Source organism: Alternaria triticimaculans, assembly GCF_023758025.1.
Source record: "Alternaria triticimaculans strain BMP 0046 chromosome Unknown scaffold_7, whole genome shotgun sequence".
NCBI lineage: Eukaryota > Fungi > Ascomycota > Dothideomycetes > Pleosporales > Pleosporaceae > Alternaria > Alternaria triticimaculans.
The window spans coordinates 734,881-762,698 of record NW_026055964.1 but is presented as its reverse complement, the minus strand read 5'-3'; the positions used below and the strand labels follow the sequence as shown (position 1 = coordinate 762,698).

The following is a 27,818-nucleotide window of genomic DNA, read 5'->3' as shown; positions in this document are numbered from 1 at the left end:
ATAAATCAGGATCTCTTGGTCGTCTCTGGACTTCTCCTCCACACTTCCGCAAATCTGAAAGCCTCAAATTGATAATGCAAAACGCGATGGTTCTTCTCGTTCTTATCCAAAAGTTCCTATGGAGATCTCCATGTCCGTGTGGTGCCATCCAGAGGTCTTCATACTTGAATACGCACCCATGCTGCCAGATCAAAGTCTGGACAAGATCTGTCCATGTGTATCCTGGAGTACACAGGAACATGTTAATATTGCCGAGATTTACGACATAAGATGAGACCAGGGAAACTAGAAGTACCTGACTACAACACTTTCTACATCACTCACTTCCATACTATCAACTTCCCCATTCTCCAAAACTCTTCCGCTGATATATATGCTTGTCCGCCTTTGGATTCAAAGTGGTGTTCAACAATGGCATGTTTGGGAAGAAAGCATCAAAAACGGAACGGACTCAAGACATGAGAAGTCGGCGTTGGCCAAACGTCTCGTATTATCAACAAACCCAGAGGGTCATCTCATACTCTGTAGTCATCGGACCTTTTGAACAGATCCCGTCCATGACCTTTTTACCGCACATTTTACTCTACGAATTACACACGAAACAACACGTGTTGTAATATCCAAGTAGAAGAGACAAACCCAACTTCATGAAGAAGGACTCTACATGCACTTCTCAAAATTGCTCCTTTCACCGATAATCACGTCCTTTAGATACAACTCCAAAAAAAAAGTTCGGATTCACAAACGTCCTTGCCACACTGCAAGAGTGCCGCATCTCTTCAAAATCTTAAAGAGAGCTGGGTTACGCATGCGACTAGCGTCTTCAGACCACTATATAAACCTTCGTTCTTCTCTTCTTACCTTCTAACACCAAACAACTCTTTACTTTCCAACAAAAGCTCGTTGTACACAGCCCTATGTGGAGAGAGGAGAGAGACGTGTCTACCAAAACAAAATACACTTTCGAGATCTGTAACATGTGGCTTGCTCTCTTTGTGCGTCTCAAAATCGACTTGCGTAGTCGCCATGTTGTCCTGTCGTCCAAAATACAATAAAAGACCATGCCATGTGCTCTCCACACCCAGCACGCCCGTAGTGTATCTATAAAAGCGCAGGCAGCAAGAAACATGTCTGCGACTAGCGTGCCTAGATTTCTATATAAACCCATCGTTGCGATATCAGTCATTCCTCAGAACAGTACTCACTTCAAGTACCAAAAACGAACTTCTCGCATCGATGTGATGGAGGAGAGGAGAAATCTAGGCTGACCAAAAGAGTTCTTTTACAATTACATGTGTTGTTTCCAGCTCTCGGTTCTAACGACTTCGTAGTCTGTGCCTTCCTGTCGCTTCGAAAAAAAACTTTGAGTACCAGAAGCGATGTGAACTCGCGTTATGTACGGAGACGAACGTTGAGTTGTCGCTTTCGTGCGAGAGATGTCAGAACAGAGGATGCATGGGCAACAAGGGTGATGATGACGATAATCATCATCATCGTGACATGGGAATGTACGTGAACCTTTGATTTTTGCCGGTCGACTTGACCAATGACGATGTGCCAGCTGCTTCCCTCGAAAGCACTTGGGGTACTTGAACACTACCGCCTTATTACCAGGAGGGCAAGAGCCACATCTAGAAGAGGCGGCGTCTCCCAGCGTATGCTCGCGCTCTGTAGTGCCTTCTAACGCCCTAGCTGTTCGCTTCTTCCGGTGTAATAGGGCATCGCGTATCGCAAGCCATGTCGCTGCCGTATCTTCCTCTTCTGATCCGAGAAGCCCCCTCATATCAACTCAACGTCTCCCGTGCCACACCCCACACACCAAGCCCTCACCGCACTCCATCTCACAACCCAGACATCCCCCCTCTTCATCTCAAACCGCCGATCTGTTCCTTCCACGAATATCTCTCCCACATCGCGCAACGCCCTGACGAAGACCGCTTTATCCTCATCCGGCTTGTCAATCATGCTTATGCCACCCGTGGTATCATCGAGCCGTTGTAGTGACGCCGGGAACTGCGACAGAAACGAGGATGTGTAGTGCGAGGAGAGGAGCGCTTGATGCGACGTCAGGTATTGGTGTTCGGACGGGGAGAGGAGCGGGGAGGTCGTTTCGAGGGAGGCCGTATGTAGCGATTGGATGTGTAGAGGGTGTGCGTCGATCTACAAACGTGGTGTCAGTATTGCTGTACAGATTGGCAACAAGACAGGACAGGACCATACCTTTTTTATCCTCGCCCTCAAGAAACTGCGGACCAAGAACTTGAACCGCTCAAGCTCAGTCTGTATGATGATAAGTTTGAAATTCGTCTTCGGGTTCATGTCGCCCGTCTGGTCTTCGACAAGTTCAATCTGGCTGCGTCATTAGCTACCTTGCGTTGCGCAAGCTGCAGTCTTCCGCGCGCTCACCTGTCTCCTAATCCGCTCCAATACCCTCTCCATAAGCTCTTCGGGCCACGGTAATATCTCCGGCGCAACCCTCTCCGCGACCCAACACCGCGTCAACTCCTGCAGATCGCGTGTCTCTCTTGGCGTGGAGTCGACCGCGACCTCCGCGAGAAGGTCGTCGATATCCATTGTACCGTTCCACACAAATGTACCCTTTGCTTTTCTCGAAAGCCAACGGTGGTATCGGTCGGGTACGTAAGTCGCGTGTCTGCCGTGTCTCACGCGCGCGTGTATCGTGGCGGCACCGAGATCGAGGTAAGGCGGGGTGATGGGATCGAAAGTAAGCAATCGGCAGGCACCCGACGAGCAGCAGGATGCGAGACAGAGATCTGAAGTATGTCTCGGGCCGGATGCATGCGTGTGTTGGCTTGCAGCGAGCGTGCATGCAGATTGCAGATGTTTGGTGGGGCAGGGATGCGCGATGCGGGGATCGCTTACCACTAGCGCCGACGCGTCCCAGTTTGGTTCCGACGCGTCTTGACACCTCGGGAAAAGCAGGCTACACATGTATGACGCCTTGGTAGGAGCTAAGGGTGCAGCTATCAACGGCCGTCGCTACCGCTGTATTTCAATATGAACCACTGCTAGTGTCTGGCTCAACATATAAACCGTGCATGCATTAGTTTGATGATACATCGTGGTTTCTTCATCAGGATAATGGTACAGGTGGAGCAATCTGATGAGATTTCGTTGTTGTTTCTAGCTTGGTCGACTGCAGGACATCCTCAAGCCATCCTTCGTCCATCCGCATTACAGATATGTACAGCCCATTACCTCCTCATGTTCCTCTGTGTAGATGTACACGAACCAGAGGATAGAAGTAGGTAAAGGCAGATAGATACATGAAAGAGTCGCGCGAAAGGTGATACAAGAGAAGCCAAGAAGTTCAGTCTGTGTGATGTAGAGAATGATACCAAATGAATTGTATTAAGGAAAGGGCAGTAGATGCCGTGTAGGTGATTAATGCTCTGGAGGCACGTAGACCTGTTTGTGTACTTGGTTTCGTGATGATTCTTAGATACTTGTTCTGAAGAACATGTGCAGGCAATGTTTCAGCGCTGCAAGGCCAGGAGAGATCCGTCTGAGGATGGGTAATAGTAACAAAGGAAATGAAGAAGCTCGCGAGGCAGCCTTCTTTGGACTGCTCAACGCTCGCCGTAGACAAGATGGGTATCCAGCGTTCCCTATCAAGAAATGTGAACTTTTGTCCGGGCCCACAGCTCCGCGACAAGGGGTATAGAAAAGAAACGGGGAGACACCCCAAAGATCAGATGCAGACTGTTGCCGCTGTGCAAAGATTCCGAGAGTGATGCAAGCCAAATGAAATCGCTCGAACGCCCCGGAATGGAAAAGGACCAAACGCCAATGCTGTGGGGATCCAATGCCATGCAGCAATCATCCATAACGCCGTGAATCAATCCGCCATGAGTTAGTTTAGTTTCGTTATAGTGTTGGTTGTTCGTTGTGCAGGCTTAATAAGAAGCCATGCGACGGGAAGCGGCCGTGACACGTCCGACTTCCAGGGAGTCATTGCCGAGGGCAAAGATGTTGTTTCCAGATCTTGACCGGCCCATGGCTGTAGGGCTGTCTTCCATCTGGCAGTGCTGCCCGAAGGTGAAGGTGGTAGCACGGTTGAGTTTGGCACGCGACTTGAACTTGAGCTTGTTGAGGCCACGTTCACATGATTGTTCATGCTCTTTGGCATCCATGCGAAGGTAGTTTTGGGGGTAGCAGCGAGTGGCGTGTGAATGGTAGAAGGAGCTGTATCCGCCGTCGAGGATGTACACTTCAGGGAATGACAGATGAGGATATTGATGCGCGTTCTCCTTGCGATCTTGCGAGCGAACAAACTTGGCCCTGGTGTTGTTAGTGAATGACCAAAGCCGAAAGATGAGATGAACTTACATTAGAGGAGCACGATGCGCAGAGTACTCGCAGTGAAGGACCAACAAAGTGTTCTCGCTAGACGGGGCCTGGAAGAGACGCTCGGCAAGCTTCTCCTTGTCACAGAAGTTCAATGCACCTTCAATGTGTCCACCATTGTATTCGTACTCGAAGCGGCAGTCAATGACGACCTTGTTGTCATACAAGTGATCATAAGCACCATCCAGCACTTCTACCAACGTCTCGTGGGTGATGCGAGGGAGACTCTCTGGCTCAGTAGTGGTGAAGTGGGGAAGCTTGAGAGTGTTGGCATCATCGACATCCATCACAGACTGGAGCCCACTGGGCTGGTAGTCATCCTGTTCTTGCTTGGCATTCATTACTTCACCGGGACTTTCGAACATGCTTAACGATCTGCGGAACTTGCTGGGACGACGAGAAGGAGGACCGGCGGGTTTTCTGACGGCGGCAAGGGGGGAACCATTGGCACGGGCGGCAGTAGAGTTGAGAGAGAAAGGCTTGGGTTTTGAAGCGAAGAGAGAGCCGTTGGAAGTAGGACGACGTTCTTGGGGAGGCGAAGCAGTGAAGCACTCGTCCAAGCTGAGTGAAGACGAGTTCCGGGTGAAGTCACCGCAGCCAAACTGGAAGGCGGGCAGCGGAGTGCTCGATGGCTTGTCTTGGTCCTTAAACGACACAGTGTTAGTGGAGTAGTTCTTGTGGCGCGCAAGAGAGGGCCTGAGAAGATTGGACTTTCGGCGGTCGGCGGCTGACACGGGTCGGGGAACCTCGAGCGAGGGCGTAGAGTATGTGGGTGGGGTGGGTAGCTCGTCATACGGGGTGAGCATGTCGCTGTCGGAGCCGGGGGTCACCTCTGGGGAGGGAGAGGGTAGGGGCAGGCAGCGGTCGTTGATGAAGCTGAAGGGCGCCTTGTGGGGAAGAGGCGAGATGTCCATGGAGTCTGGTGCAAAGCCGGGCGAGGACGAGGGAATTGGCGGAGTCGTAACGCCTTCCCATCGAGCCAATGGGGTCGTGGTTTCTGTTTGTGCCTGTTAGCCCTTGTGCTTCCAGTTTGGAGTGCGCAGCCACTTACCCCGGGTGTCGATCTGGTGAAAGAGATTCGACGTGAAGAGCGACCGACGCGGCGTGGCGAGCTGGGGGCTGAAACAAGCGCGTTAGTGTGCTGCCAATATCAAAGGGACAAAGGAGGGATTGTACCTCTGGTCCATGTGCAGGTTGCTCGACATGTCGGCGGCCAGGCTGGTGGTGGGTGACGAGCCTCGCATGGGCTGCAGAGTGAAGTAGTCTCCCCCACTCTTCTTCATGCTGAGGTCGCGGAAGTTGAAGCTCTTGGGGCCCAGGCTGTGTGCTCCTCCGAACAGCGGCTTCGACTGCGGCAGGTCACGGCGGTATCCCCAGGGGCCGGGGATGGGCGGCGGGTGCATGGCGGCGAGCGGCGAAGACATCTCCATGGCGGATTGGTTTCGTGTTGGTCGTGGTTATTGTCGTACCGGGCAACGGGCGGAGCGAGCGTTTGCACGTCGGGACTGAAGTGAGGTCGGACGGGAGGATGCAATACTGGCGATAAGCATACAAGACAGGAAAGCTAATTCCAATCTCTGAAGATGCTGGTGATGATGGTGTCGATGTCGGTAGAGATGCTACAGGCGGGCTCCGGACATGGGCGAGGCTGAGGCTGGGAGGGTCCGGTCGAGGGTCGGCAGGTGGATGGTGAACGAGGTAGCTCTTGCCGTAGTGATACTGGCGATAACCGTCGTCCAAGATCCGCTCAGCCAACTTAAGAGGGGATTGGGCCTTCTTGGGGACGAGAAGGGTAGAGAAGAGAGAAGCGGAGCCCGGTCACGCACTGGATTTGAGCATGCCGTGGTTGCTGGGGTAGCCCGCTGCTGGGCCAGGTTAGGGCCGACGACCAGGGCGTGGGCTTGAGAGCTAGGCGCTTGCACACACCGGAGGCCTCACTGCTCAGCACGGGACAAAGAATACTGGGGACTGGAGTTTGCTTGCCCGGCTATGCACCCACGCCCAAGCGGTGCTGTTGATCCGCAGCCTCTAATTCCGCCGCAGGTACACCGGCCCATGATTTGATCGCGATCCCACGCGTAGGCTGTCGCGTAGTCGCCGTGCAGCTGCAGCTAAGTCACGCTGCACGCCCGTAAACAACCGTTCGCAGCTGTTCCACCTCGCGCAGTACCCATTGAATAGCAGCACGGCACGGCATCACGGCCACACTGCTCCAACGCGCGCTGCTTCAGTCCGGCCTCGATCTCAGATAAAGCTCGACACAGCAGCCAAAGCGCACTCCTGCCATGGTTGCCAGAGAAGCAATTGCCTAGCTCGGCACGGGTCAGACGCAAGCGGAATGGATGCTCCCTGTAAGCCCAGCACGATACGTGAAACCATACGTTCGCTCTCCGCCTAAACTCGCGCCGCCGAGAGAATTTCTCCCTTCGGAGTGGTTCTGCGTGGGCTGCGTGGAGCGTCTAGCCGTCCTGCGTAACGTACCAACCGTCTCCCAGGGAAACCAGCTGCACTCGCTACCGAACGGCGACCCCTCTCTGCCCACCGTCTACACTATCGTGACTATCCAGATTCTATGCACGCTAGCATCATCTACCCCATCTCCAGCCTCGTTCACGAAGCGCGAGCTGTTTTGATCAGGCAAGCTCGGTCTGCGTCTGCGCATGCTTTCGTCATCGTACGGCCCAGCGACGAGCCTTGGCGTCGCTGCCAGGGAACCGCCTCGCTGTAACATGGCTTGCACGCGTGCCCATTGGCTGCCTCCTCTGTCGGCGACTCATTGGGCGGGCGGGAGATTTTCAGACTGTATTCGGTGCAGCGAGACCGACGTCGCAGGCGCCGCTGGCTTGACGACGTGAGCTCACCCCGGCCCGTTCGCCCTCTGATCCCCTTAGCCCTAAGCGGCTGCATAAAACAGGAATGGCTCCATCCAACGCGCTACCGCTCTAGTCCCGTGCTCGCGATCGAGCTCTCCCCTCTGGGATCGCGATGGCGACATGTTGCAAACGTCATAGGCAATAAGGCTGAGATGAACTGCCAACTTTGCTATTCTCGGCCGCCTGTTTGCGCCTACTGCTGCAAACCAGTTCAGACAACTGTCGACCTGTCGACCACCGACCCTCGCTAAGAGCCGCAACAACATGACAACAACAACAGACGTCAGCGCAGACCCGACATGGCTGTCGGAGAGGCCGGGGGCCGCTGTCATAGTTGCTGTGGTGCCATTTAGAGGCGAGCTGAGTCGCTGTTCGAGAACGGCGGCTCTGCCCACCACACGTCTGCACAAAACCTTCATAACGGCACACGATCGGCTGGACCCCACCACCAACGGGCTGACCCCTCCTTTTGTGGACCGCCAGACACACGACAAGCCTTCGCACGGCCAACCTGTGGCGCTTGTTGCAAGCGCCTCGAAAAACCATCGTCTCGTCGCCAGGTGCGACGCGTCGAGCTTCGTATACACAAACAACCGACTTCGCGCCATCACCTGACCTAAATAGGTGAAGGCGAGTCTCACCACAGGGTCTGCGTCATATACCCCAGACCTCGGGACCCGCTTCACGACGCCGCCAGAGCAGGCCTCGCGTTTCGAGACCCTGAAAATCTGCACTCTCGTCACTGGTGGCAGCTTAGCCGTAACTCTTTGTCATGGTGTCTCGTCGTCCATATCGCGTCAGCACCTGGCCGGACGCATCCGACATGATGTGCAGGAAGAGCTTCATCATGGTGGACACTCTGTGTGAAGAAAAACTCTGCCCATGATTCTCAAGACACATCGCGGGACATGTTTCGGGCCCGAGGGTCACTCACCATGAAAACCCAGACAGCTCCTGGAGCTCCTTGAAGCGTTCACCAGTATCAGCCATCTCGGAAATTCAATCCCTTGCGTCGCGTGCATCCCGTTCTCGGCCAGCACGTTGCACATCAGACCCTCTTTCGTGTGACAAAGGATTCACTTATAGTTACTATAGTAATGTACCTCGAGGGTTCGGCGTCCAACAAGAAGCACGGGTTTCACATCGATGCATGCGGCGCCTTCGCTTGCGGCCTGGCGTTTTCGGAAGGTGCGATTCCTGAGACGACGCGGGACGCTGTGACATGCGCTTTCCCTTTCAGCCTGTGACTGCGGGGACATCCGGTGAGCATCCGCATCGTCAGATTCAGATTACCACCACAAAGAAGGGTATATTTAAATCTGCAACGCGGTTTCGTCTTCCCGCGGGGTACATCCTCATGATTTTCCAAACATACCCTCGCGCATATCGTCCGTTGCCAATCTTTGCGATTCATCCCTCCGCATGACGGTGTGGTTTTGCCCGGCGCCTTTCGCATTTGCAACACTGTTGCCATGGCGATGCATGGGGTCAGACGCGCCTCATGTGTACCCAGCCGGTCCCTCTTTGCACAACTCTATTCGTATCATCCGAATACCCTCAAGAGTCAGTAAATTATGAGCATCCGAGCAAACTTTTCAAAATGTGCAAAAGGGGGTGGAGTTTGTGGCAGAGGCACCGACCATGCAATCTGCGATATCGATAGGAAAACCTCACCGCCTGCTCCTTTTCTTAGTGAACACGGTAGACAGTAACCTCACAGAGCAAGATTGGGATATTTAATGACTGGTAAGCCCGCTTCATTCTTACAACAGGCAACTTGCGTTGCACGTGCTTCGTTTTTGCGGACTTAGATCATGTGATCTGTGTTGAGAGATTGCATCGTGACATCGTCGACAGACTTAAGAGGCTCGGGAGCGGAAATAACCTTGGACCGATCTTTGAGAACACGTTCCTCGCACCCTGGGATGTCGAAACTTTGCTTAGGTGGTGTTCTAGTGGAGAGATTGCATCCGATGTCATCTTGAGGAAGTACGGGTGTGGTCATCAGGGTCTTTGAGATCACGTCAATTCCATCCTAGGATGCCGAAAGCTTGCTAAATCGAGAGATTGGATCGTCTGTCATTTCGAGGAACTACAGAAGTGGTCATCAGGGTCTTTGAGATCACGCCTCCCCCGCCCTGCGATGCTCAAAGTTTATTTAGATGGTGTTCTAGTCGAGAGATTGCATCGTGAGTCAAATTGAAGAAGCTCGGGAGCGGCTGTCAGGGTCCAGGAGATCACGTCACTCCCATTCTGGAATGCCGAAAGTTTGCTTAGGTGGTCTAGTTGAGAGATTGCATCGTATGGCAATTTGAAGAAGCTCGGAAGCGCATGTAAGGGTCCATGAGATCACGTCACTCCCACCCTTGGAAGCCGGAAGTTTACTTGAACGATGTTCTAGATGCCGCGAGAGAAGGGATCAGAGCCTTGATGCGACCCGTGGAGTCAAGTTGACATGTCACCCCCACGAACGAAGCAACCAGACACCCAGCAAGACAGCGGTACAAATTAAACCATACTGCGCACGATGGTTACAATCTCCCGAGCATATATTTGGGGTAGAAGAACCTCTCGAATTAAACATCTACGGTTACATCGCGCTTCGTTACACGTCTAATCCTCCCCGTTGTCATGAAAGCTCAAAATATGCCTCATACCCAGGCCATCCCTCGCCCTGTCTTCCTGCTCGACCACGCTCAACGGCAATCCCTTACCAATACCACACAACACGAAGGCCGCCCACTTCCACCTGAACGGGTTGATCGCGATCGTGAACACGAACCAGTAGATGAGCTCCGAGTACGTGAAGAAGTCGAAAGCGCCACCAGGAGCCTTGGTCTTGATGAACCGCGTCATGTCGATCCAGCGCTTCATCCACCAAGTACGCGGTCGAGCGAGAGGGTCGACGAGGTACATGAGTAGGAAGCGCGTGTAGATGCCGATGTGGTAGTTGCCGACCGTGCCGATGGCGTTGACGTAGGTACAGTTGTTTGCGCAAATTGAAGGGTGTTCCGGTGGGAAGACTTGAAGGTACCAGTTTGGTGGTTCATATGGCTCGTTGAAGACCTCGTCTGGGAGGAAGCCTAGGCTCGGACGCTTGTAACCTGTCGCCATGATGACGATGTCGGCTTCGATCAGTTTCTCGGAACCGGGTCCATTCTTGGGGACGCCTCGGGCGCGCTTGTTGAATTTGATGCCAGTGCCAGATTCGTCGTAGCCCATGATATCGCCGCGGAGCCATGATGCTTCGCCTGAGCGGATGAGGTCGAGGACTGAGTCGTTTACCATCGGTGTTTCGGTGAAGAGACCCTTTCCGCTGTTGGATGCTGGTGAAATGTCGTAGAGATCGCGGTAGAAGAAGAGACGTAGGATATACTCCGGAATCCAACTGAAGATGGTCTCCATTCCGAAGATGTTGAAAGCGAGAAGACTGTCGATGAAAGGGTTTCTCGGGATAATCCACTTTTCGGATCGAGCCAGTACGTTGGCGTGTTCTGCTTCTGCGCTGGCAACGAACTCAAGGGCTTCGACGGCTGAGGCTCCGCCGCCTATGATGGCGACCTTCTTTCCTTTGGCGACTTTACCATCAAGTTGCGAACTGTGCCAGATCTCGCCTTTGAAGTGCTCTTGGCCGGGAAGCGTGGGCATCTTGGGATCACCACAGGTGCCAATCGCAGCAATGACGCCATCGAATCGTCCGTGAGAGGGGTCGTTGATAATCCATCGTCCGTGAGGATCTTTGTACACCTTCTCAACCCGCATATTGAACTCCGTCTTACTCTCAAGACCGTATCGTTCCCAAAGCGACCTGATCTGTGATACAATCTGCTGGCGATCCGGATATCCTTGGCTCCAATGCACCGAAGGGTGGAATCGGTACATGAGCGAGTGGATTTGTAGACCAGACGTGTTGTTCACCCGGCTCCAAATTCCACCAAGGTTTTTCTTGGATCCGGCTTCGAAGATGCGACAATCGAAGCCATGGCCGACAATGTGCGATGCAGCGGATACGCCTGTTAGGCCCGCGCCAATGACTGCGATCTTAGGTCGTACGAGGTTTGCATGCGGTGGCGGCGGTGCTGGCGAGAGCACAAAGTCGAGCACATATTGTATAACCTCGTAGATGAACAGGATGGGGTGAGTGAGGAAGTATTTGATGTAGCTCATAAAGTAGCCCATCGTGACGGATGACTTTCTCTCGTGGGCAGAGAAGGGAAATGGAGAGACGGAGACGAGGAGATGGCTGCGGCATCTTGATATGCATGACCTTGATCCATTTTACGTGACGTTCAGCTTTTCACACGGAGCCTTGCGGAAACGTGCAGTTTCCGATGTTGTGTTTCGTATATTACGACTTGTGATGTCACGGTGGACCCGTTGCATTGTCCTGCAGGTGACATGTGAAAGCCTTTCGGGCTGCAACGTTGCTTTTAACAGCACTGAGCCATCGTTGGGCTAGCTTGATTCCGCCTGCTGACAAGACGGGTAGTTGAAAGTATCCTTAAATTATTGAAAGTCAATCTTCCCACGTTTACTGCTTCCCAAGTAGTATCCTAGCAGCCAAAGTCGACCCAAGCTGATGGAACGAATGAGAGGCCTCGTCCGGATCGTCGACAGGGATGGGGCGGATAGCGAGGTTTGGAGCTAGGACCTGACGCTAATGCGAAAGCGGGCAGCTCCTTCTATTTGCGCTCCACCCTCTAGCTCAATCCTTCCTCAACCACCAACGGTGGCTTTTGTAGCCATGTCGTTCTTCCGGGGTCAACCCGATGTAGAGACGCGCTTATGCACGGCAGTTAACGTTGCGATACAAGCCGGAGATCCGCATCAATTGCAGTCCATCGTACTGCTGGAGCCAGGCGAAGGCAATGTTTTCCCGCCAGACCATCAAGAGCTCATCCAGTCCTTGCAGCAGAATTACCCTGCAAACAACGAACAGTCCGAGAAACGTCTCGAGGATCTTGTCAGGCGAGTTGTCACTGAGACTGCAGAGTCTGAGGATGAGGAGGGCAGACCTATTCAGTCTTGGGGTTCGCTTGTCACCTTCCTCGTCGGATGGATGACCTTTCTCCGAGACATGGACGCAGAGAACCTTGTGTTGATTTTCGAGCTGATGACAGACCTCCAGTCGTATGTTGACGGAAGTGACCATCAAAGTACTTCATGCTAACGCGACTCCAGACGTGCAAATAGCGCATTGCAGCATCCTACCAAAGGCATCCTGATGCTTCCCACCATCATGTACTATGCAAAGGTATTCGCAAGAGTAGCGATTGGATTAGAGAAGAGACCGGACTTGACGATGCATCTCATTACCACCGACGCGGACGAGGATGGCCAAAGCGAGTCATTGCCAGAGCGGGCAGCGAATATCGTGCGACAGGCCTTCATCATATGTCTCAACGACCGCAACACTGTGCCCGGAGGTATCAAGGACGGTAAGCCTGACGGGAAGAAGGTTGGAATCTACAAGATGGCAAACATATGTTTGAAGACCCTCTTCCAGGCCGATAAGCTGGGGAGCTGCGAGACCATCTTCAACAACATATCGAACTCCTCACCACCATTACACATCTACCCGGCTGCGGAGCGCATTACCTTCCTTTATTACCTCGGGCGGTACCACTTCAGCAACACCAACTTCTACGGAGCTCAGCTCGTTCTGGAGCTAGCATACAGAGGTTGCCACGGGCAGTGTCCAAAGCAACGTCGCTTGATCGCAGTCTGCCTTGTCGCTGCCAACATACTCCTCGGTCGTTTCCCAAACGAACTCATATACAACGACCCTGCATGCGTGGGCTTCCGGGAAGTGTTCGAACCGCTGTGTCGTGCGATTCGTAGGGGAGACCTCGAAACGTTCCGTCGGATAACGAACCTGGATCTTTCCCACCCAAGTGCCGAATTCATGATCAAATACCGTATTTTCTACCCAATCGGGAACTATTGCGAGCCCCTCGTATGGTGGTCACTCCTCCGCAAGGTATTCATCCTTACTGGAAGCATAGGGGAAGCATCGAAATCGGCTGCTTTGCTCGACCTCAATGCAGCAGTACTTGTATTTCGCTTTCTGGAGGCACGCTCGCTCATCAAAAACGCCGCAATGGCCGCGCAAGACCGTGGTCCCGGCCGTCGCAACTTTGGTCACATCTACCAAGACCATGCATCAACAAGCAAATCGACATACATCGACCCAGACTTTATCGGCATGGAAGGGGTGCAGCCGTATACTCACGAGTATGACTTGCTGGAGTTGGAATGCATATGCGGTAGTCTCATCACCCAAGGTTATCTGAATGCGTACATTGCGCAGGCGAAGCAGAAGTTGGCCATCCAAGGTGTCAAGACGGGAAACTTGAGCGCTGGCTTCATCAACCCGTGGGAAGTCAACAAGGAGAGGAACAAAGACGAGGTGCTTGGATGGAAGAAAGAAGCTGGAGGCGATGGAGGACAGGTTGTCAGGCTGTCGTCCGCGGCACCGGCTGGGATGTAGAGGAAGATCGCGCATGATACCCTGATACCGAGATTGGATAGGAATATATGCCAGTAAGACTCCATACGTTGCTCGCGCTAATATTCCGGATGAGAGTCCAGCCAAGAAGTCCCAAACGCCGATGTTCTTGCAGTACCTGCAAAGCACGAACCCACTCCAACGGTCGTACCGCCAGCACCGTTATTGCCCACCCATCTCCAAAGCCTCAGCAAACTACGATGACCGTGTTGCTTCGAACCCTCTTGTATTGAACTCTTTTCCCTCGTCGTGGTCTCGGATGATCTACAGTAGAATCGCTGTCACCTGTATGCTGTCAGCACCGCATCGACAAAGTGTACCGCGCATACGCACTATAGGAATACTTTCTCGACAAGCCCATGCCTCGACGTCTGGCGAGCCAGGTTTTGAACACGAACCCAACGCAAGGGATGATAACGACAATCAAAACACCGAGCAATCCAAAGAGCGCTTCCTTGGACCATTGAGGGCTGGTGATAGATTCATCCGGAGGAGTTGCGTTGGGGGAGACGGCTGTGTGTGATTAGGACTGCGAGGCCGTAGACTGACTAAGCAACATACTATTTGAGGGTATTGCCGGCATTTGCATTGGAATGGGAGATAAATTGTCGCCCTAGGGAAGACGATGCCTCTGTAACCAAGACGGAGCATCCCTTGGCCTTCAAGTCAATTTCCGAGGCCTGTAGTCTATCTAAGTATCCTTTTCTTAGGGGCATAAAAGTGGAAAGATTAGACGCAATCAAGTATAGAGCATCGAAGAGTCCTTTTTTAGTAATCAAGTCTGAAAAGGGTTTGAGGTGAAAGTTGTAGTGATGTTCGATGAGATGTTTCCCTCGAATAATCAGCAGGGAGGGTGAAGGGGATTAAGTAGCACTTCAAAGGGCTGTGATTATTCGTGCCAAGAATTACTGTGGTTGGGCAGGCTGCGAAATCACCACATGACGCGGACTGTCTTAAGGTGGCAACGAAGATGAGTGCCAAGAACTTTCGTGGTCGGAAGTCATAACGGGAAAGGTCGTGAAGAGGCGGCGCAGCTGTACCTCAGCCTTCAGGCAGATAAGATTGATAGGCGGGACTACTCAAGCTAAGTAGCATGATGAGAACACGGACCTGACATAAATAATTGTGGTCTCGCCTAGAGCATGCTGAGTCTTGTTAGTTGTCGCTACGAGATGTGCATACACATAGCAGACCATTGACGGGGAAAGCCAAATGCTTCCAAGGTTGGTTGGCAAGGTCAGCTTTACAACCTTCTTCGTGAAATGCTTAATCACATAAGAAACTGCCCTTTATACAGATTCCAGAATAGGGCTTCTTTAATGTTCGGGCTTCTTATTGTGTTGCGCAGTGTGTGTGTGTTGAGCCTGCAAGGCGTTCCATTGCTGGCTACATAGGTACGCTTGTGGTGTGGGGATTCGCGGGTACGGGTGGGCCGCCTGCCATGCTAGCGAACCGCCCCGCGGTCGCGCGTCCGACACAAGCATCACCTTCACATAGTGCAGTTCACTTCGCTACGCTATAACACAGGCATCTCTCACTTGCGATTCTAGTGCCCTATCACCGACCGCCTTCTTGAATCCGCGATCGAATAGACGAGAGCCAGCGCGTGTGCCATAACCCCTTCCAATCATTTTCAACCCACCTTCCCATAAGATCCCCGACTTGTATAGGAAAGCTTATTATAGAATACAACACGACGGAGGAGGAGAAGCAAGATGTTATTTAGTAGTCTAAACTAATCTCTGTTAAGCAGTTTAACAACCCTGCTTTTATAAATTAAAACTTTAATAATAAGGAGCTAAGTTTTAGGGGCAATAGCACTTTAGAGATTCTACAGGTTATACAATTACTAGAGAGATCTAGCACTACCTACTATATAGTTAGCATATCTGCTCTAATCTATTATAGCGCTGCAAGAGGACGTAAAGTAAGCTTAAAATAACAATCTAGTGTCTGCTTATTTTAATTGTTATATTACTAACTAAAACTACTAGGACTAGAAGGTGTGCGTGCCTATAAAAAAGCTTAGAGATGCGTCTGCACTTCTAAACTCAGTTAACACCTACGAAACCTATCTACCTCGCCTACCCGGTATGCAATCATTACTCCATACTTTCCCACGATTCAAAATCGTAGGCAAAGCAATGTGCTTTACCTTGATCCCCTCGGACGACGCGCATATCGACTGCATACCTACCAATATTGAGCGTAGCCAAATGGATCTGCCGTATCCGACTCTAGAGATATTTACACAGAGTCTTCTAGACACCAACGACATGGTCGCACTCACAGACCTCATAGACGGCATGAATCTGACCGAACAATGGGGTTTAGATCATCTGAAACTTGACGGCGAGAATGATTTAGCGTGGGTATTGCGAAAGAACGAGAAGATTCGAGCTTCGGTTCCACTCACCTTCACCTCGTGTCTCCGGGAACTTGCGATTAAACCCATCAACCTGAAAGAGACTTGGATTGAGATTGTCCGAACTAAAGAGCGTCGTATTGGGGAGGAATTGGTAGGGGCGGACTTGGCTACGCGGTTCCGTGGACGGGCATCCCCGGATCCGAGGACCAGAGAGAGGAACTGCTCATAAGGTAATAGTTACACCGCGGCTAAGTTTGGTGTTTTAGATGCGGAAAAGCCCTTGGCGCCCTGACACCCTTCAGCAAACGACGACGATAGTATTGCCTCGACTTCTTTTGAACCTCCACTGTTTTCTTAGCGATGATCCCCTGGCAGCTGCATCAAGATGTCTGGTATCCATATCATTTCTCCTTAGTCGTGCGCGATCTCGACGCCATTGAGCCACCAACCTTTGCAAAGTACTCGTTCAGGTGTAGACTTCATATACTGATGTATGCATATCTTTAGTACGAGCCCAAAGAAAGGCAATAGTACCATGATGACGATGCCAAGTAAAGCAAAGATTGCTTCTTTTGACCATTGCGAGTCTGGTACGTTCGGTATCGTGAGACTCTTTGGGGACGAAATGAGCGGTGCTAGACGATGATGTTAGTATCTATCATGCGCTAGTGCTTGAACCCCGCGTGATAACAAGTTGTGTAACTCAATCGAATTCAGGCTTGCGGCACCGTAATCGCGCGATGAAGGCTGGAAGAGTATGTTTGTCGGGCCAAAGGGCCGAAGAAGATCAACTCTACAAGATCCATTTCGTATGATCTATCTTACACCACCGCTTGTTGTCCGTCTATTGCCCAACGTTGGTGAAGCGCAGGTACTTCTTTACCTCCCTGACATCGCCAAACTTCTTCCTGGCATCCTCAGTGCTGACGCTGGGTGGCACGATGACGTCTTGGCCCTTCTGCCAGTCAATAGGTGTAGCAATGCCCTTCTTGTCTCCTGTCTGCAAGCTGTCGATGACTCTCAGAACCTCGGCGGTGTTCCTGCCGGTGCTCGCAGGGTATGACATCGTAAGGCGGATCTTCTTCGCTGGGTCGATGATGAAAACCGAGCGGATGGTGAAGGCAATGCCGCCGTTCTTCTGGAGCGAATCGAGGTCGTCTTGCGAGATCATATCGTAGAGGAAAGCGACGTGGCGGTCGGCATCGGCGATGATGGGAAACTGCACGGTGGTGTTGGAGGTCTCATTGATGTCGGCAATCCACTGATCGTGAGAGCTCAGGTCGTTGGCGCTCTGCAGCAAGGTCAGTAGACTGATCCTGGTCCGTCAATGACCCAATGGACGCGTACCAAGCCAATCATCTGGACGCCTCGCGCATCGAATTCATCCTTGAGCTTCGCAAAGGCCCCAAGCTCAGTCGTGCAAACGGGTGTGAAGTCGGCAGGGTGGCTGAAGAGGATAGTCCACTTGTTGTCCAAGAACTTGTGGAAGTCCTACTCGAAGTCAGCATGCGTTGCGCAGCATTCGTCGGAGAAGCTTACCATGTCGCCATGGGTGGTCTTCGCCTGGAAGTTAGGCGCTGCGCGAAGTCAGTACCGTTGATCTGAGATATACTCCAAACACTACATACCAATGGATCCCAGCCTCAGTCGTGGCTGCTCAGCTGGAAGCGCGATCCCGCGACGGAGTAGCGGGGCAGCAGGACGCTGTACCCGCAGGGCAGGACGCGCCGAAGCGCGAAGAGCTCGAGAAGCTGCACGAGGGAAGAATGAAGCCATTGTAAGGTTTTTAGAATACAATCAGGTATCTGAGATGTGTTCTGGAGCTTTGGAGCGTAGCTCGCGGCGGCAACGTCGATTAGTAAAACGGGGACTTTTCGACATGGCGTCATGTCGAATCAAAAAGCCCCGCCGGTCCGAAATCGGCCGTCTCTACCTCTTCGTGCAGTAATAATTCCAACACCGCGGAGGCATTCTGTCGGACATCCATCGCAAGCATCTGGAGTACGAATTGACGTTGCGCGCGGACAGCAGCAACGACCCTGCCACGCGTGTGCCACGCGACGGTATCCAACATGACGTCAGCGTGCGTGCATTAGCACCAGCGAAGCCACCGACCATATCTCACACATTTCCATTTACTTCCCCATCCTTGATGGTTATGTCCAACTCATCCTCTGAAGCCAGCATGATTGGAACAGTGAAACCCTTCCACAAACGGGCGGGAACCCTGTCGCCTTCTCCCTCTTCCTTCTCCAGCTCACCACACCACCATGTGCAACCCTTTGGACGCATCCGAACTATATATCGGCCATCCTCAAGGGTTCGGAGCGTGCGTCCAATATCGAATGAACTGACTAATGGGATTCCAGGTTTCAAAGTGACCAACTCATCCATTTTGGCTCTCAGGTCGGTTTTCGCATGCCGCAATTGGCAGATGCTGGTCTGTTGCCTGTGCATCATTTTACCAGTCGCGGCATTGACGATGAGAAAACTTGATGTGGGCAGACGATTCAGCTCTGACTGATCGATGACCCTGCGGCGACCGTCGAGGGTATTCGTTTCGGTAGCTGAAGGACCCCATGGGACGAGGAACTTCTGCTGGCCCCGTGACTGTACGGTCACAGTCTCGGAGCCACTATTAACGACAGTGATTTCCAACGATATATCATTGACGAGACACATGCTCGTCACTAGTCGCGGTGGAAACTTTAGGTCATCGACGACCTTGAAAGCTGCATTACCGTGGCGCCAGCTGTTGACTAGTCTCACTTCCTCGCCATCTCCGTCGCTGTCGGCAAAATCCTCTTGGTTACTGTATGTCCATTTCTTGACGCCAAGGTCGCGACTTGTCAACCTTATCTTATATCTCTTTCCTGGCTTCAAGTCTAACGCTAAAACGCCCTGGAGATCAACAGCACACAGGTAGACCGTGATATCATGTCTCCAACTCTTTGTCCGATGAACCTGGGACGGAACTGAAATGGAACCTCGATTGCTCGCATCAACCTCACCAATCGAGCTTGCATCCATTTCAACCCATTGCGTAGCTTCCCCGGGGCGTTCTTCATACAGGGTTAGCAGGCCATGCGCCAGTGCGTAAGGCACATCGAAGACTGAACCGACCGTGTCAATAAGTATTGATCGAGGGTCTGTATCAGACTTTTGTATCCGACAAAGACCAAACACTACACTGAATAGTAGCTTCCCTGATGCGTCGAAGACGTTGTAGCGGCTGTGGAGCTGAACGTGAATCGGAAATTTTATCATTGCGGTTCGTATGTGAGAAGAGCAGAAGAGCCTGTGGATACACCGAGAAGTAAGAGTGAAGGGCGTTCCTGAAGATGAGTCATCTTGCAGGTTTTATTCGCTTTCCTATTAGGCCTTGAGTATAAGCACGAGATAAACACTCGTTGTTGCCTGCCGTCGCAGACATGCCACGCGAGTGCCCCACTCCGGATCTCGAACATGACGTCATCCCGCGTTGTCAAAGCCCGAGCTCCTCATGAAACTTGGTCGCATGTGGCTGGGGATCAGGGCCACGCGCATCGGGAGAAACAAGAAACGAAAAGCCGTTGAAGACCCGTCCCGCATATTGAAGACCGTTTTGTTCGCCCTCAATCCGTCTTCGGCAGCGCCTGCCTAGCTACACTCGCTTCCCCATCGCCCAATATGTCCATAACGTCCTTCGACAACAAGCCCGGAACAGGCGGCTTCCTAAAATTCAACTCCGGTCCGCCGCGCATATATCTCACCTGCGCACTTCCGGCACCAGAGAAAGCGCTGCTCTCCTGGCGCGAAGAAGGCTACGACGCGCAGTACCTGCCCTACGACACCAACACGCAAAACCAAACAGCCTACATCCGGTCCCTCAAAGAACTATCCATAAATTTGAACCTGGGCGAGAACTTCGCGATTATAGCTTATGGCGACGCAGCGAGCGTTGTCTTGAAAACAGCACAGAAACCGCTGGCGAAATGCTGCGCAATCATAGCGTTCTACCCAAGCTTGTTACCAAGCCCAAAGACCATGTACCCGAATTCGCACCAGCTGCAAGTCCACATAGCGGGACTCAGCCAGTCTAGCCCAAGACCAGACATGTGCGAATGGAAGCTGTATCGGTACGAGAAGTGTGCCACAGGGTTTGCGGACCCATCATCGCGAGCGTACTCGGAGGTGGAGGCGAACCTGGCATGGACAAGAGCGCTAGCATGTATACGGAAAGGGTTTGGAAAGAACGTGGATCTTGAACCGATTGCGCTGAGCCACTGGAACGCGAGGTTTGAGGACGACGACCCAGATCGCGCGAGTATGAGTGTGGTGAAGAATATGACGCAGGATAGCCCGCATGTCACCATCTTGCCGACTATGCAGGGAGGCGTGGGGAGGAAGAAGCTTGCGGAGTTTTACGGAGAGTTCTTCGTACCTAGTTTGGTTGATGACTTTTCCATACGATTGGTCTCGAGGACTATGGGTGTGAATCGTATAGTGGACGAGATGGTCGTGTCTTTTACACATTCTGACGAGGTTGACTGGGTGCTGCCAGGCGTGCCGCCAACGAACAAGCGAGTGGAGATACCCATGGTCAGCATTGTGGCGGTAAGAGGAGACAAGCTGGTTTCAGAGCATATGTATTGGGATCAAGCTTCTGTTCTTGTGCAGGTCGGCTTGCTGGATCCTAGGATGGTTCCGAAGAAGTTGAAGAACGATAGATTGAAGGCGATGCCTGTCGTAGGGGTGGAGGCAGCAAAGCAGTTGGTTGAACCGCAACAGAACCGATATAACAAGTTACTGCAGATGCACGGTCTCATGGATGGGTTGAATGGTAGCTGAAGAATGTCGCATATTTCCAGCGCGGTGTTTTGGAGTAATGCTTGGAAGAATCGCTTCATCGAGCCTGGAGGCTTTGCTGTAGTTGTTTGGTCAAATTTCCAATACTACTCCTTATGGAAGTTTATCTTCAAGTCAATTCTGGGATTGTCTATTCTCATCCGATGAAACTGCATGTCGGCAGCTTGTACTCATTGAGTACCCAGTACTTCCGCCTCACACCCTCCCATTCACCCTTCTCATCTAGATTTGGTACAGGGACCGTTTCCCATTCTGTGTCGAAACCAGCCTCGAAGAGATCAAACTCAACAATCTTGTTGTAAACATCGTAGACAATCTGGCGATCTGCTCCCATGCCGTTGAAGAAGCCGAACTTCCCTCCTTCGCCGTCGGAACCGCCAGCAGGGTCAAGGAGCCCAATAACGTGTTCTGTGAAGAATTCGCGTAGTGCTTTATACTCTTCGGCGAAGGTGTCAAAGTAGATCGCGTCAAATAGCTCGCCCTTTTCGACAAGACCTGGTACAATCTCCTGCCAGCGGCCCTCGTGGATGACGACGCCCGGCTTCTCGTGCCATCCCTGCTCTTTCATGCGCTTGATGACATCTGGATGCGCCTCAATGATGTGGTGAGCTTTTGGTTTCTTCTCCTGGAAGATACCATCGATGATGCCCATGCCATGACCAACGTTCAGAACGCGAAGCCCTTCTGCCGGCACCAATAATTCGGCAGATCTGCGCATGAGTGTTGTCTCCCACTCCATCATGACTCCATTCGAGGATTCGTCCAGTAATCGGTCGCGGTCGAATGTGAGCTTGGAAGAGAGATAATTCGGGTTCTCAGTTGACTCGTCGCCTTGCGCTTCTTCCTGGCTGATGTCTACTACCTCGACGCCCTCAGCCACTTCTTCAACGTCATCTTCCTCCTCGTCCTCTTCCTCGGAATCATCGTCTCCAAGAAGTTGGTATTGCTCCATGCGACTCAGCAGCATCTCTGCGCGCACGCCTGCGTCGACACAAAGCTCGTATAGTTCCTTTAGGCTCAATCGATGCGCGATGCATCCTGGTGTTTCGCCATTTGAATCCAAGTCGTTCCATATCGCACCGTTCTCGAACAGGAACTTGATGGTCTTTACAGCGCTGTCCATTTCGTCCTTCGCATCTTCCGCCCCGTCCACTGCTTCTCCATTTGTATTTCCATTGACTTGTTTTGCGTCATCTTCGTCGGGCTCACAGGCAGCGATTGCGGCGTGCAGAGGCGTAAAACCAGTCTCGGAATCTTGGACGTTCGCGGAAGAGTTGCGCAGAAGGTTGCGGAGGGAGGCGGTGTCGTGGTTTGCGGCGGCGAGCAAGATGCTTTGCGTCTGCAGATCGGTCTGCGTATCGAATTCCGGGTCGTCCATGATTATGTCAGTAGTGTTGGTGTTGTGTTCTCAAAGTGTCTGGAGGGGCAGTTGAGGGGCCTGGAAATTTACTGAGACGCGAGTCATGCAGGGTCCAGCCGGTAGACATCGCAGCGTCAGTGATCCTCTCCTCAAGGCCAAAGCGACACAGAATTGCATGAATGTGAGTACACTAAAATGATCTTGCAACACACATTCAAGCTCGGATACCCCACTATCAAGTAGTGCGCTATGCATTCCCAAAATATGGCACTACTTTCTCCTCTACAACTCATCGATAACACTTGAGTCCAGCATCTTCTCCAGCTCCTCCCTCGGAGTGATCGTCCTGTTATCCTGCTTCGCTAGATACCCATCCTCCTCGACCAAAAAGTCTATCATCCCATCATCCCACCGTCCACTCCAGTTATGGTGCTTCCAAACAGCCTCCACAACCTCCACATCTGCATCAACAGTCTTAGCCACATATTCAAACACATTCTTCTCCTTCGGCGAATTCGTGAATACGTCCCGTGTCTGGTCAAGCGCCCTCACAAACTCTACAATGTCCTTGCGCCTCGAGGGGTTGTCGAGAGCCTCTGTAGTAGAGAAAAGCGCATAGACTTCTCTGTAGATTGATGCGTTTTGGAAGATGATCGCGTCATCCCCCAAAGCCCTAGCGCCGAGCTCGACAGAAGTTTCCCAAATACCGAACGCATCCAGACTTCCGTTGTTGAGGAGGTACGGAAGAGTATCGTTTGCACACGGCGTCTTCATGCACCACCATGCATTAACCCCTTCGTACTCATGATCCTTCACACCAACACTACTCATCATATTGTGTACGAACACTTCCGCACTCGAACCCAGAAAGCTGCCAATCCTCTTACCCTTCAGGTCTTCAAGTTTGTTGATGCCCTTCCTTCTATCGGCGACGAGGCGGTACGAAACCTCGCAAATGACGTAGATAAGGCGGATGTTACGGTGATCGACATACTGTCTGATACTTGGTGTTTCGGCGTTGGCGCTGAGGTCGACGCTTTGGTTGGGAAGGATGTCGGGGACACCGCCTGATATGAGAATTGCAGGCGTACTGCCGTTGTAGAAGTTCTCGATGGCGTAGGGCTGAGGCGTCCGCTCTATCCAAAGGGGATAGGATGCGATTGTAAGTCCGACAACATGGTGAAGCTGAATGACAACAACGGCGAGTAGAAGGAACGGCAACATCATGCGTTGTGTGAGCGATGAGCTATCTGATTGTGACAATGAAAGGTAATCTTCGAAGCTCGAGCTTATATGTGTCTACTTGCGTCCCGGTTGCTGCGAGAACTCTGTTACGCCGGGTCAATACGAAGTCTTGGAATTCTGCATGCAATTACAGCATCCCGATCGATGACGTCGAAGCAGGGATCAGTGCATTGAAGTGGTTACCCATATAGGATTATTGCAGGGTACATCGCCCCATCTTGGCATTCTACACATAGGCTGTCAAATTGGGGCGTAAAAGAGACGCACGATACTCAAAGCGACGCGGAACAGTCTTGAAGATCTGCTGCATACCACGGTTAGACTGTTGGAGATAAGCTTGCTACTAGAATGCGTTTTAGCCGATGCAGTATGAACGCATGATGAGACAGAAAGCACGTCAGAGGAAAGAACAAAGACATAAAAGCTTCCCATGTCTGATCGGGTCGCTAATGAGATGGAATTCAGATTTGGCTTTCGCCATGCCTACCTATCGTAACGCCGTAGTACCAACATTGTCGGATCGGGTGCGCATTGTACGCATCTGTAGAAGAATGCCAAGGTACGTATATTCGTTGTACAGTAGCCTTAGTGAGACTGTATCCAGCCCAACATTTGACCGAAAGCTTGGGCTTGTGACTGCTTGATCTTGGCATCCTCATAGTCTCCGTATACAGCAAAACCATGAGGTACGCCCTCGAATACCTGGATCTCATGCTCGACTTTGTTCGTCTCCATGGCTCTGCGACCAGGTGTCAATGCGTCTTCTTCGGAGAACATGGGGTCATCTTTGACAGCGGCAATGTAGACGGGCGATTTGACAGCCTCGAGATCCTCCTTGTATGTCATGGTTGGGTGCGCAACAGCGCCAGCCCTGAGAACGGGCTCTTTCTTGACCGTGCCTTGTTCTACATCTTTCTGAGTTTGTTGGCCCCAGGCAACCGTGTCAGGCAGCTCAGATGCCAACATCAGAATGTACTTGGCGCCAAAACAGTAGCCGATGCCATATATGCCTCCACCGTTGGCGATAGCATCGGCGTACTCTTCCTTTGCACTTTCCACAACCTTGTGAAGTAATGGAAGGACCTTCTCGGGAGTATGATAGGCGAGCCACATGTCAATCACGAATTTCTTGCTGACCGATGCGGCGCCTAGCTTGAACGATTCCAGCCATGATGCTTCCTTGGGTGTCTCTGTCATATCAACAGTATTCGGAGCTGGGTCGTTGTCGAACTGATCGGGCATGACGACGAGGTAGCCTTCCGAAGCGTACTTGTCAGCCTGTAGCTGGTTGTTTGTAGACTTGACGCCGGTGCCGCCTGTAAGCATAAGCAGGAGCTTTGAGGGCGAGTGTGGGTAGTCGGCCGGTTTCGCGATGTAGCATTCGACGCCGCCTAGCTTTGTGAGGTCGCCGGTAGGTTTCTCGCCGGAAGGTGTTGGACGGTCTGTGGTGCAGTGTTCCTGGATAATCAGTATATGGAAGTAAGAGCTGGGGCACTAGATGCAGGTATCCACAACACACTCAAGGTGTCTTGAGCAACAGAAACTCGGGCATGCATATGCAGCTTCCCGTGACAATGACTTGACTTACACCCATGCTTGGCCCTTCTTGCGCTCTGGTGTCTCCGGGGAAGACGCTCTCCGCTGCTGCCTCTTGAGGTTGCTCTTGGGGCTTCTCCTGCGCATCACTCTCGGGTGCGCGCGTAGCGATGTCGTTGTCCGCCATGATGTTTGCAGATCGTGTAGTGTTGAGTCGTTATACGCGAAAGCTGGTATGAGTGAGCTGCAGCTGGCTGTGAAGGGTCCAAGCCAATTACGTAGCCCCGCACAGCCCCAGAGCCACTTGGACGCGTGGATGCGGCTAGAGCGGGGCCACTGAGTCACGTGTCGAGACGCGTCGACGCGCTTTCTCATCTTCGACGTGTGCCCGCCACCGACACACGCCATCTCAACACCACGCAAACACACACATCACAGTCACCATGGCAGAGGGAGCAATCACGCAAGGCGCTATTCAGTGAGTAATGGAATGATGAAGAATTCTATGTCGCACTCTGACACCGCCTAGGAGCATCTTCCAGCCCAGCGGCTGCTTCGTAGAAAATCCCGTCCTGCAATGCGTGCAGATCAAGACTATGGAGCCCAAGGCGGGCGAGGCCAACCCAGTGCAGCGGTTCCGCGTCGTCCTGAGCGACATTCGCAACTTCATACAGACTATGATCGCGACGAGTAAGTCAAGCGCAGGCACTATGTAGACGTAGCTAATCGCGTGCAGCCGCCAACGACATTGTCACTTCTGGTCAGCTTAAGAAGGGCTCAATAGTTCGCCTCCTCAAGTACAACCCTCAACGCGTCAAGGACAAGAAGTACGTATTTCTACACCTTAGAACAGTTCTGCGCTGACAATCGCTAGCATCCTGATCATCATGGAACTGGAGGTCCTGTCGCAGTACGGCGAACTCGACAAGATCGGACAGCCCGAAGCTCTCGACACCAAGGCCGCTGAGGCACAACCCGCAGCCATCTCAGGCAACAACTTCTACGGATCGAAGCCCGCGCCTGCCCCTGCCCCTCAACAACAGCAGCGATCCCTCCCTACTCACCAGAGCAATCCCGGTACTTCCTCGCATCCCAACCTATACCCTATCGAATCTCTCTCGCCATATGCACACAAGTGGACTATCCGCGCACGATGCACAGCCAAGAGCGATATGAAAGAATGGCACAACCAGAAGGGAACGGGCAAGCTGTTCAGCGTAAACCTGCTCGATGACACTGGCGAGATCCGAGCCACGGCTTTTACCGAAATCGCTGATAAGCTTTACCCCGTCTTCGAGGTGGGCACCGTATACTACATTTCAGCACCCTGTCGAGTCACGCTTGCTAAGAAGCAATTCTCCAACCTGCCCAACGACTACGAACTGCAATTCGAACGCGATACCGAAGTTGAGAAGGCGGAGGACCAGGAGAACAAACCACAGATCCGATTCAATTTCACCAAGATTGGTGACCTGAATACCATCGAGAAGGACGCAACGGTCGATACTATCGGTGTTTTGAAGGAGGTCGCAGAGGTTACTACGATAACATCGAAGAACACCAACAAGGACTACAGCAAGCGAGAGTTGACACTAGCCGATGACAGCCAGACGTCTGTCAGACTTACCATCTGGGGCAAAGCTGCCGAGAGCTTCGAAGCGCCGCTGGAATCAATCATTGCATTCAAGGGAGCCAAGGTCTCCGACTTTGGCGGACGAAGCCTGAGTTTGCTGAGCTCTGGAACTATGATGGTAGATCCAGACATTGATGAGGCTCACAAGCTGCAAGGATGGTTCAACGCTGCTGGACAGACTGCGACATTTTCTACACACCAGAACTTGACCTCGGCTTCAGGCGGTTCCAAGAACGAAGTCAAGCCCATCTCGGCAGTCATCGAGGAGGAAGCATACCTCCAAGACACGCCCACATGGCTAAGCCTCCGAGCATCTGTCTTGTATGTCAAGAATACTACCATTGCATACCCCGCGTGCTCGACGCAAGGTTGCAACAAGAAGGTCATTGAGGAGAACCCCGGTGCCTGGTGGTGCGAGAAGTGCCAGGCTACCTTCCCTGAACCTCAATACCGCTATGTGCTTAGCGTCAACGTTGGCGACCACACCGGCACGCTGTGGCTCAGCTGTTTCGACGAAGCTGGACAGGACATCGTCGGCATGTCGGCAAACGATGCCATGAAGATCAAGATGGATGATGATGAGAACAACACACAAAACTTCATGAATGTCATGCAAGAGGCTACATGCAAGACGTTCAACTTCAGGGTGCGGGCGAAGATGGAGACATATCAGGACCAGCCAAAGTAAGTATACTGCATGTCATGTTTTGATATCTGCTAACATCTTCCAGGCCGCGATACCAGGTTCAGAACTTGAACAAGCTCAACTACGCCGCGGAGGCCAACAAGCTGGCTCAGCTCATCAAGCAGTACAACATCGACGACGACACCTTGTTCGTAAACTGAAGTAGACCATGTCTCTTCCCAGCAACTGCATCGCGTGCGGTAGTATTTAGCCATGTACATGAGAGCTTCAAATGATGGATGTTAGATAGATGCACACGACGGTACGCGCGGACAAACGCACAAACGAAGCAAGTTGTACCATACCATTATGAGTTTATTGCCGCGGCCTATGTTGTCCGACCCCACCATAGCTCAAGCTCAATGACTAGCTGCCCCTCAAACGTCATTACCAA

General features: G+C 52.2%; 10 protein-coding genes across 10 annotated transcripts; 3 read left to right on the top strand and 7 right to left on the bottom strand.

Moving 5' to 3' along the window:
* Positions 1–1,779: 1,779 nt before the first annotated feature.
* Positions 1,780–2,574, bottom strand: J4E78_005636 (uncharacterized protein; the record flags this gene model as incomplete). The annotated part of the gene is made up of 3 exons (XM_049366253.1): positions 1,780–2,160; positions 2,221–2,349; positions 2,407–2,574. 3 exons carry the CDS (start codon positions 2,572–2,574, stop codon positions 1,780–1,782), a joined length of 678 nt encoding a protein of 225 aa, XP_049221979.1.
* Positions 2,575–3,917: 1,343 nt separating this feature from the next.
* On the bottom strand, positions 3,918–5,798 carry J4E78_005635 (uncharacterized protein; the record flags this gene model as incomplete). The annotated part of the gene is made up of 4 exons (XM_049366252.1): positions 3,918–4,302; positions 4,351–5,365; positions 5,420–5,487; positions 5,545–5,798. The coding sequence occupies 4 exons, from the start codon at positions 5,796–5,798 to the stop codon at positions 3,918–3,920; spliced, it is 1,722 nt and encodes a 573-aa protein (XP_049221978.1).
* Positions 5,799–9,854: 4,056 nt separating this feature from the next.
* Positions 9,855–11,420, bottom strand: J4E78_005634 (uncharacterized protein; the record flags this gene model as incomplete). The annotated part of the gene is made up of 1 exon (XM_049366251.1): positions 9,855–11,420. One exon carries the CDS (start codon positions 11,418–11,420, stop codon positions 9,855–9,857), a length of 1,566 nt encoding a protein of 521 aa, XP_049221977.1.
* Positions 11,421–11,985: 565 nt separating this feature from the next.
* Positions 11,986–13,731, top strand: J4E78_005633 (uncharacterized protein; the record flags this gene model as incomplete). Its single annotated transcript, XM_049366250.1, has 2 exons — positions 11,986–12,371; positions 12,423–13,731. 2 exons carry the CDS (start codon positions 11,986–11,988, stop codon positions 13,729–13,731), a joined length of 1,695 nt encoding a protein of 564 aa, XP_049221976.1.
* Positions 13,732–16,961: 3,230 nt separating this feature from the next.
* Positions 16,962–18,799, bottom strand: J4E78_005632 (uncharacterized protein; the record flags this gene model as incomplete). Its single annotated transcript, XM_049366249.1, has 5 exons — positions 16,962–17,408; positions 17,465–17,608; positions 17,657–17,694; positions 17,746–17,778; positions 18,583–18,799. The coding sequence occupies 5 exons, from the start codon at positions 18,797–18,799 to the stop codon at positions 16,962–16,964; spliced, it is 879 nt and encodes a 292-aa protein (XP_049221975.1).
* A 987-nt stretch (positions 18,800–19,786) lies between these two features.
* On the top strand, positions 19,787–20,947 carry J4E78_005631 (uncharacterized protein; the record flags this gene model as incomplete). The annotated part of the gene is made up of 1 exon (XM_049366248.1): positions 19,787–20,947. The coding sequence occupies one exon, from the start codon at positions 19,787–19,789 to the stop codon at positions 20,945–20,947; it is 1,161 nt and encodes a 386-aa protein (XP_049221974.1).
* A 154-nt stretch (positions 20,948–21,101) lies between these two features.
* J4E78_005630 (uncharacterized protein) lies at positions 21,102–22,343 on the bottom strand (the record flags this gene model as incomplete). The annotated part of the gene is made up of 1 exon (XM_049366247.1): positions 21,102–22,343. The coding sequence occupies one exon, from the start codon at positions 22,341–22,343 to the stop codon at positions 21,102–21,104; it is 1,242 nt and encodes a 413-aa protein (XP_049221973.1).
* A 264-nt stretch (positions 22,344–22,607) lies between these two features.
* J4E78_005629 (uncharacterized protein) lies at positions 22,608–23,552 on the bottom strand (the record flags this gene model as incomplete). Its single annotated transcript, XM_049366246.1, has 1 exon — positions 22,608–23,552. One exon carries the CDS (start codon positions 23,550–23,552, stop codon positions 22,608–22,610), a length of 945 nt encoding a protein of 314 aa, XP_049221972.1.
* A 603-nt stretch (positions 23,553–24,155) lies between these two features.
* Positions 24,156–25,293, bottom strand: J4E78_005628 (uncharacterized protein; the record flags this gene model as incomplete). Its single annotated transcript, XM_049366245.1, has 2 exons — positions 24,156–25,028; positions 25,159–25,293. 2 exons carry the CDS (start codon positions 25,291–25,293, stop codon positions 24,156–24,158), a joined length of 1,008 nt encoding a protein of 335 aa, XP_049221971.1.
* Positions 25,294–25,549: 256 nt separating this feature from the next.
* Positions 25,550–27,585, top strand: J4E78_005627 (uncharacterized protein; the record flags this gene model as incomplete). The annotated part of the gene is made up of 5 exons (XM_049366244.1): positions 25,550–25,584; positions 25,636–25,796; positions 25,843–25,933; positions 25,981–27,423; positions 27,471–27,585. 5 exons carry the CDS (start codon positions 25,550–25,552, stop codon positions 27,583–27,585), a joined length of 1,845 nt encoding a protein of 614 aa, XP_049221970.1.
* Positions 27,586–27,818: the final 233 nt, after the last annotated feature.